Here is a 9,724-nt window from a genome sequence, read left to right on the forward strand (position 1 = left end):
CGAACAAGTGGCTTACTGTTTGGCCTTGCCTTCGGGAGCTCAAATTCACGATGTGGATCATGTTAGTCTCCTACAAAAACATCTAGGAGAACGACCACTAGCTCTTCCTTCACTCCCTCCTGTTTCAGATGACTCAACTATCGTGTCGATACCAGAAAGGTGCTTGATCGTCGTGACATTCAAAAAGGAAAATATTGGCCCAAAACTGAGATTTTGGTTAAATGGGAGGGGCTCCTATCAAAGACGCCACTTGGGAGAACTTGTGAAGGTTCTCCCGGACTTACCCTAACTTCATCCTTGCGGACAAGGATGCTTTGGAAGGGGAGAATGATAAGTGTGTAATGCGTGGCAAGATGGGCTGCATGGGTCTCATGAAAACAGGGGTGTTGCACATGCCCTGTTGTAGTGCATGAAAACAGAGGTGTTGCATAAGACGTGCATAGGCCATGTAAGACCAAGTCTTTGCTTATGTTTTTGTTGAATAATAGTGGCCTTTATAGTAGGAGTCGTGGGTTAAGGGCTACATAAAAATAGCTAGTTGTTTTTCCCATCATTTCCAATTTTGTTAGTTGTATTTGTTGGGGAAATATCCACTTCTGATTCCTGTAATGCATGGCTGTTAAATAGCCATAATTGTTTTGAATTAAGGGATGATGAATTAAGTCCAAACTATCTTTCCCTATTCTTTCTTCTTCCTTTCCTCTCTTTTATCACCAGGAGGGAAAGTCTTGTAATGATTTCTTATCAAAAAGAGATCATAAACCAAAAGGTGATCTTAGAGGCTTGGGATAAATTTTTGGAGAAAATATAACTATGTAGAAAAGGCATACAGGTCTCAAATATCATTTTAGAACTACTAGCAAGGATTCATGGTAAGGAAAAAGAGGATTTAGACCTTAGGTATATCTCTGTTAGGTCTTTTTATAGTCCATGTCAGTTTCTGTAAAATGACAATAAGTTTAATGAAATGTGAATGTTATGTCAAATCTTAGGTAGACGTCCGTAATTATCTTTTCAAAGAAAAAAAGAAATAAACTATGGAACTTGGTTTCCAAATGTTGGGTTTGTGGCGTTTATTAAATACTTTTTTACATGCCAGAGAATTGAAATCCGTCATATTTGAGATGCCAGATGAATTCAAGAATAGGTTTTCACCCTCTAATGGAAATCAGCAGAGGTTGTCTGAATCATCCATTGCTATATTACTTTACGAACACCTTAACCAACAGTCTTGTTACTTTGTGCAATTTAATTTGATGGCAGAAATTTTCAAATCCTAGCAATAGGAGTTGACAAATAGATTGAACTTGAAATGAGTTTTCAAAGCCTGCAATTGATTTTTTATAAATATCTTTATATATTTATGTTTAATGTTGAGAGGGTAAGCATTTGTAGCAACAGTAAGATTGCTTATTTATGACTGTAAGACCATGGGTTCAAGTTATAGAAATAGCCTCTTTACAAAGCATGGGTAAGATTGCATTCAAAGACAACCACCAACCCACAAACCTCACAAGATAAGGAGCCTCATGCACTAAGGACACCTTTTTTATTAATGTTTAATGTCACTTAACATTATCTAGTTTTAATTATGTTTAATGTCACTTAACATTATCTAGTTTTAATTATGTTTCATGTTTGATGTTACTAACATTATATAGTAGTATAAATTCATTAAGTACCAATTTTTTAGTAAAACAATTATATGAGATTTGTACCACAATGTAAATGAATGGAAAAATAGTAGCATTACTAAAGTATTAAAATATTAATATATTTTTACTAAATAATTTCTGAATTTTTATGGGAGGATTGAGATTTTTTAACTTTATACTGGATGAGCTTGAGAAATTAAAACTTAGGCCCAGTTCATGGTAAAGCAAGGCTTGAGCAAGCATACTTCACCATATCATATAATATGACTTAACCTGACCACCTCAATATCCACTACCAGCAACGGTGGTACCAAGGCCTCGCCATTGGACAACCACACTTGGGTTTATTCCATGCCTAGACTAAAATGTTACAATTGACATGTCAGCTCAAAAATTCTATCTGCATCAAGATTGTGCATAAGTTTAATTTTCCAAGTATTCTCAAAGAAAGAAACATTCTGTCGTGTCCCTAGGAGGATTAGAAGGGTAATATTGTGATAGGGATATAATAAAGGGGTAATATTGTAATAGGCTTATATTAGTTTGTTAGGAGATATTTGGTTGTTTGTTAGGAGCACATGGGTGCTGTTAGAAATTAGTTAAGGAGCTACCTATGCCTATAAAAATGCCCATTGTAAGAGGAGATAGATATACTTGATCTGAATGAATCCTTAATTCTCATTTCTCTCTAACTCTCTCTCCAATCTCCCCCACGTTCCTCTTGTTTCTCACCCTTTCTCTCAATATCTCTCCCTCTTTCTACTGATTTCCCCCTTCCTTCAATTCTGATTTCTTTCCCCAATTCCTATCACAACCCTAACTAGCCCTAGGGTTGTGACACATTCCAAGGCCACCCATACAACTCAAATTTTTTTAAAAAAACATGTTTTGCAATATTTAATGATTTTAGTGGTTTTGATAATTTTTAGTTTAAGATTGAAGTTGAAATCTCATTTATTAATGTCACCTAAACCTTTACCCAAATCCAGCCATATTAGATTATTTACCAACTCTAAGAAAAATCAGTGGGTTTATCAGAAGGTTGGGCTAATATTCCCCTTAACCTTGATGCTTCATCCTATACATATTTCTTTTCCTTTTTTCTAGATAAGTGTCGTGTACCTAGGGTTGTGATAAGGAATTGAGAAAAATCAGAGGGGGAAATCAGACGGAGAGGAAGGAAAGTGCAGCAAGAAATGGGGAGGATTACAGAGAACAGCAAGGAGAGGGAAAATGAGAGAATTGGGAGAGAGAGAGAGATCAGAGGGAGATTGAGAGAGAATTCGTGAGAAGGAATTGAGAGAATTCAATATCAATTCAAACATAATTCTTCCCATCCTCAGCTGTGGCTTATATATAGCCTGTCAGCCTCCCACATGCACCCATGTGCAATACAACAAATAGCCTAACTGCCTATAGCTAAGGACAAAGCCCTATAACAGAAAAAAGGAAAAGGATTTTACAATTATTGTATAATGCACGTAAAGTCCTACTATTATATTTACTAATCTATCCTTAGGGATCCTTGGGGTCATGACAATAAGTCATACCTCTTTCTAGGCATGTTCTTCATTCATAACAAAATGGACAATCTAAGCCTTTCAGGGGAGCAGACAAGCAGCAGAAAATTATTCTTTAGTATGGCAACCAGACAACCTTGTCTCTAATAGGATCTTTCACTGAGCAGTTAGTGGGCTTTCTTTAGGTGCAAAAAAGCCTACAAACTGAAGTTAGGTTTAGGATTGACAAGGAATCTATACTTCATTGTAAAACAGTTTCTACAAATTGAAAATTCCTTTAAAAGCAACAATTATGGTGTTGAGTATGGACAAGAGACCGGTGGCATCATACTTGGAAGGAATTAATGAAGAGGATTTATGATGCAAAAAATTGAGTCAACAATCAGTGTGTGAGCAACTTTTTAAGTATTTGTTTGTCTATACGGAATCAGCACTGGGAAATTGTTACAACATAGAGTTGTTCTTTTTCCTTATGGGAAATCAACAGGTTATGTATGAACAGAGATAACACATATATTGCATTAAAACTGCACCTAAGCAAACTTCCAAGAGCTTTATACTAATTCTGCAACCCACACGGGCAGTGTGTGACAAACATGCATACAAGAACATATAATAGATGGCAAGAATTACAGCCAATGATGTATACCTTCGAGGACTCCATGGCCTGATGCTCCAAATGGTTAACCACAGATGATTGAAGTGACTGATTTTTTTCAGGATAATTCCTTCCACCATGCAAATAAGGCAGACAAATTTGACGAAATATGCTGATGGTTATGAGAAAAAACCCACTTGCAAGTGTGATGGAGAGAAATTTCAGCAGTGAAAAGATTCTCTGTAACAATTGGAATCAATTCAACAAAAGCTTCTTCCCATTCAATCCAATTTAACTTTCAAGTAAATCATATTTTCTCTTTCTACATACAAAAGCCCTTGCAAACTAACTCCCAACCCCTACCCCCAATAGAGAAGAAGTAAGAAAAATGGAAAATAAAAACAGAAATAAGACAACAATGAACACATTCAAATAAGCAAGTTTCATAATTTAGAAATGGAATTACAAAGCATTATGCACACGATGATTACAGTTCACATACTCAACAAGATTCTCCATAACGTAAAATTATACACAATTTCTGCACTATCTACATATGCATGCTTCAAGTTTAAAGGGATGCATTAAATTGCATGATCAAAACACGCACAATTCTTTCAGAATTCATGTATCACAGCAGAATTGCTAAATGAATACAGATTAACAAACAAATTAAGAAATTCCCAGGGGCCCCCACAATCACCAGGAAGGGGAATCAATGTAAGCTTTCTTCCATCAGATCTATTTATAAGCTTCTCAAAAGTATTTCCAACAATATAGATACATATCATGATATTTCAGTTTAGCAATTTCTGATCTTCCATAAACTTGACATTTGCAAATTTGTTAAAACCTATTTAAGTTTCTGATGGGCTGGAACATCCACATTCAATGTTAAAGGAAATCAAACAAACACTACAAATCAGGTAAACTATACATTTTCATACCTTACTATTGGACAAGCTGGTGGACTTTTCAATATCAATAACTGATAGTTGTTTACTGGGAAGTGTGTACACATCCTCATAATACATATCAAGAATGTTAGCCAATCCAACCTGCACTTATCTTGCACAACATACGTGACCACAATAAGAACATCAATCAAAATATGGCATGCTATTGACCATATAATTGTCTATATATAACAAATGCAAAAATGTTTACCAATGAGGTATCAACAAACAAAACATGTATCCCCAGAGAAAAAATCATCCCCCACATATGAATGTAGAAATACACAAGTACAGGCATCCTCATCCTGCATTCAGCATTTTGCTTTAAGATCAACAAAACAATCAATGTCTAGTTGAATTATACCTTTTCTTAATCTGCATGTCAGAGAAGATGCATACTAACTTTTTTATCATGTTAAGAATGACCACTCACGATGTAGTAAAAATACGATGAGTGAAGTAACATACTTGGAAGCAACAAAGATATCACAGTTTTAAGAGATCCAAAGATTTGAAGTTTGGCACTTGATCAGTTATGATTTGAAGATTTTCAATAGCAGACAACAAATATGGTTCCCATCTATAAGGACCTTTATTCCTATATTCACTTACGTTGTAATTTTTTTAGCTTAGGTTAATGATAAATCATATCTTAATCAAAAAAGCACCAAAACATAAAAAATAAAAATTTTAAAGCTAATCTGATGAATCATGACACCACATTTAGCACCCATTTGGTTGCACTTCAGCTTTCAGTTTTTTGTTGTTGTTTTCAAAATTTTGAAAACAAAAACAGAAAACATTGTTTGATTACCAGTGTTTGTTTCAACAAATTTCCAAAAGTTCAGTAAATTTTTCAAAATTCTGAACACACCCAAAATGTGTTCACTTTCAGTTTTCAATTTCAGTGCATCTACCTCTCCTTCTTCATCTCCTTCATTGTCTGCCATGGGAGTAGCTGGCCACACTCTGACCACCACTCACTCATTTCATCTCTCCTCACTTGTTGGCAAAGTCACAGGGAGTGAGGGGATGCCAGTGAGAGAGGATTCAAAGATCTGGGAGTTGCAAGATTCCCAAATCTCAGCTAACAGCCTTGAAGTCTCACCAACTCCATGGAAGCTGGTAAGACTCCCAGATCACTGACTTCCATGGAGTTGGCAACTACAAGATCTGATCTGGAAGTCCCAACTCCCATATCAGATCATTGAAGGATTTGCCAGCGACCTCCAGCATCTCCACTGGTCGTCGGCAACATTAAGGGTAGAAAAGAAAATAAAAAATGAAGTACAAAATTGTTGCCAAATACCATGTTAAGTTTTCATTTTTTAAAAGTGAAATAAAACATAACACAAAAAATTGAAAATGAAAACAAAATATTGAAAGCTCCGTTAAACGGACCCTTAAATATCAATTATTGAGATTGATAGAAAACAAAGCTATGAGAAAAGTATAAGACAAGGAAAAGCATAACAGTAATCATTTGTGCTCCGTAACAACAGCAACAACAACATACCAAGTCTTATTCGCATTCTTTACATAGACAGTCTTTTTTTTTTTTTTTCAAGAGAGTAATCCTTTTAAATTGTAATTGTGTCAAACTTGAGCACATGCTATCCCCTCTTTAACACTCTAATAAGTCAGCTGAACTCTGGAATTACCTTCATGGCCAAGCATTAAAGAGCCAGAAAAATGAAGTTGTCAATTATGATAGTAATATGTATATGTAGACATGCTTCATTACATAAGCAAGTAACGCAACCTTATGCAAATTCAAATAGAATTAGAAACGTACACTTGCTCATGCCAAAAATTGAATGAACAAAAATTAGAACACATAAGAAAGAGTGGCACAATCATTAATGATGTGGAGCTACTACTAATTAACAGCACATTCAACCCATAACACCATAGAGAATAAGAAGCCTCCCTTGCACATTCTAAAGCACATTGCAGAAATATAAGGTGTTCCCCTCAGAAAACTACATGATGAGGTCTAAAGATTCAAGGAAAGAATTAAGTACCATTTGGGAGTGGGTCAGAAGGACTTCCCACCTATTATTGGCAGATTTTATCCATCCTTCAAACTTTACATTCTGAAGTTTATCAGCATCAATTACAAGCCGATATGCAGGTGCATGCTCACTTATCCATGCACTAAAATCAGGACCACCAATCTTTTCCAATTTAGAGGATGTTGATATCGTCCACCAAGAGTACCTCCTGTTTGTTTTCAAAGGCTTATAAGTGGCCCTTTTTGTGTGAAAAGTTTCAAGCAAGCTTTTGGCACTTGCAATTATTTCATCTTCAAATAGCTTATATATAGTAACTGAAGAATCTGCTGAGGCAATCCTTTTGTGCTTGTGAAACCAATGCAGAAAATTATTGGTTGTTTTTCCCAGTGAGTTATGAAGAAAATTTCTTTCAGTGCTTTCAAGAGCAATAAGGCAAACAACTTCTCCAAGCAGAGAAATAACCCGTTCATCTGGTGAGCTGAGGGCAAATGATGCAGTGACCTGCTGATATGAAAGGAATAAGAGAACTGAACCTATCAGTATCACACAGCAACCTGCATGAGAGACATATTGAACATGATATTATAACATCAGAAAGGGCACGCCTAAAATAATTGCACTTAAGAAACTAAAGTTTATCTAACCTCTCTTGGATTTTGAAGCTCCTCCGTATCTCTTTGTGTTCCAGGCCTAAATAATACCAGTTCAAAATTCCAAAGCCGTTCTAGGACCACTTGTCTAAATGTCATAGCAAGTATATTTCTTGATGAAGTGCTGGAAAGAATGTCCTCTGTGAGAGAATTTTTTAGCCTTTTGGCTTTCTCTTTAACTTTTCTAGCGGGCAAGAACTGTACAAACAAGAGCATCAGAAAATAGTTGCAAGAGACATGCTTCTTGATAGATATGTTTCATATAATTTACAGGTAGATAATATGAACAAACTTAGTTATTTCAGGTATGTGTCATTCTAACACAAGAAAACTTAGGCCCCATTCAGCTTCAGAAAACATTTTCTAGTTTTCAACTCCAATTTAATAACTAAAGATGTCCCAACATTTTGTGTTTCAAAAAGTCATAGCATTCATTTTCAAAAAATTTAGAAAACATCAAAAGGAATGGTTTCTAATTCATAGTATAAAGTTGAAAAAATTAGAAAACTGACTTTTCTATTTTCTAATGGGAGATTCAATTATTCAACAGAAAATTGGAGTAAAAAAACAAAACAAAAAAAATCTACAATTGAACTGGCCCTTAATTTCTGTTTCACAGAATCCAAAAGCAGTCTAGAGATAATACTCTTCTCCATTAAGACAGTTTTATCCTGTCAGACCTCAAGCAATATGTCATGTCCCTAGGAGGATTAGAAGGGTAATATTGTGATAGGGATATAATAAAGGGGTAATATTATAATAGACTTATATTAGTTTGTTAGGAGATATTTGGTTGTTTGTTAGGAGCACATGGGTGCTGTTAGAAATTAGTTAAGGAGCTACCTAGCCTATAAAAAGGCCCATTGTAAAAGGAGATGATTATGTTTGGAATGATAAATGAATATTCTGATTTCTCTCTAAATTTCTCTCCATCCTCCCTCTCATTTCTCTTTACTTTCTCCCTAATTCTGTTCAATCTCCCCCTTCATTTCTTCTCTGTTCTTCCCCAAATTCCTTCCAATTCCTTCTAAGACCCTAGCTAAATCCTAGGGTCATGACACAATAATTTAGCAAATACCAGCTCGTTATAGGAGAGGAAGGCATGTCAACAACAATCCCTAAAAATACATGCATGAGTGCAACGCACACGAGCATGGAACTATTTACCGAAAGAATACACGCTATCTCTACAGGTTAAACAGTCAGTGAAATGATATGGTTTTGGTCGTCATGCATTTAGCTTATGAAGAACCCATTTTCACCATACGAGACGGTTAATATTTCATTTCTTGTATTTTGTCCATACTGAGCAGTTACTATGCAAACCCCACTCTTTTAAACAATTTAAGAGCGTGTAACTAATATTGGCCAATAATGTAAAGAAAATTTACAGTATATATTGACCAAGGACGGCCACTACACCAAGCCCTATGGCACAGACCCAGCCCACGGAATAAGATACAAATTAGTTCATTACTGTTTCAAATTTTATCTTCAATTTCAAAATAGTTTCTGCCATCGTAATCACTATCCTAATAGCATCACAAATTGCATATGTATGTATATACCTACATACGACACTCCTATACGTTTGCATGCGTGTGAGTGTGCGTAATGAACTAACCAGTCGGGTTGAGACGGTGCTGTGCTCGTCGGGAGGGCCAGGAAACACGGTCTCCACGACCATGGCGGGCACGCCAGAAGCAATATGCTCCGCGGCGGCCTCACCGCCGTCAGCGGCAGCTGCCGTTAGCGCCTGCTGGAAATCGACGGCTCCAACCAACGTAAGCCGAGCCAAATCGTTCTCGTAGGACCTTACCCCGGGAAGCGACTTGCCGTCGGACTCCGCGACTGCTTCTAGTACGTCCTGCTCGGTCACCGGAATGGACTCTGGTGCCGAACAGGCAAGGTTAGGAAGGGAGTTCCAAACCATTTTGAGGGGCGTTCGGGGGAATACCGCATGATTTCTGGACGAGATATAGGAGCGGTGAGAAAGAAAGAGACGAGCGGAGAGGGAGCAAGGTTGAACGAAAGCCATTGACGGAGGCTCTCCGATCTCTGAAATGAAGTTAGGGTTTTACATCTGTCATTATGACATCAGGTTTCTCGTATTGGGTTTTTGGGAATTAGCCTTTTGAATTTGTCGCATGAATTTGTTTTTATTTTTAAAATAACTAAAAATGGATAATGATATGCGGCTCCAGAAGTCAGCCGACACAGCCGAGTGCGATTTTGTTCACCGCCCTGACGGGGCTGAAGATAACCCCCGTCACTGGGTTAAGAAAATAATCCCTTAACAAAAAAAATAACACTATTTTAAAAAATATATA

At 36.5% G+C, this 9,724-nt stretch overlaps 1 protein-coding gene across 3 annotated transcripts in view; it reads right to left on the minus strand.

The window, feature by feature from the left end:
* The window catches only part of LOC127794864 (uncharacterized), a 36,983-nt gene extending 27,486 nt beyond the window's left edge, over nt 1–9,497 (minus strand). The window contains exons 1-5 of one of the 3 annotated variants that reach the window (XM_052326128.1): nt 9,019–9,497; nt 7,389–7,592; nt 6,754–7,245; nt 4,721–4,831; nt 3,825–4,013 (exon numbers count right to left, since the gene is read on the minus strand). In XM_052326128.1, coding sequence (XP_052182088.1) covers nt 3,825–4,013; nt 4,721–4,831; nt 6,754–7,245; nt 7,389–7,592; nt 9,019–9,432 — 1,410 coding nt within the window. In that variant the 5' untranslated portion in view covers nt 9,433–9,497. Of the gene's footprint in view, nt 1–3,824; nt 4,014–4,720; nt 4,832–6,753; nt 7,249–7,388; nt 7,593–9,018 lie in introns of all 3 variants that reach the window. The other 2 variants (XM_052326127.1, XM_052326129.1) reach the window with 2 other exon arrangements.
* Nucleotides 9,498–9,724: the final 227 nt, after the last annotated feature.

The sequence above is a fragment of the Diospyros lotus genome, chromosome 2, assembly GCF_014633365.1.
Source record: "Diospyros lotus cultivar Yz01 chromosome 2, ASM1463336v1, whole genome shotgun sequence".
In the NCBI taxonomy this organism is placed as follows: domain Eukaryota; kingdom Viridiplantae; phylum Streptophyta; class Magnoliopsida; order Ericales; family Ebenaceae; genus Diospyros; species Diospyros lotus.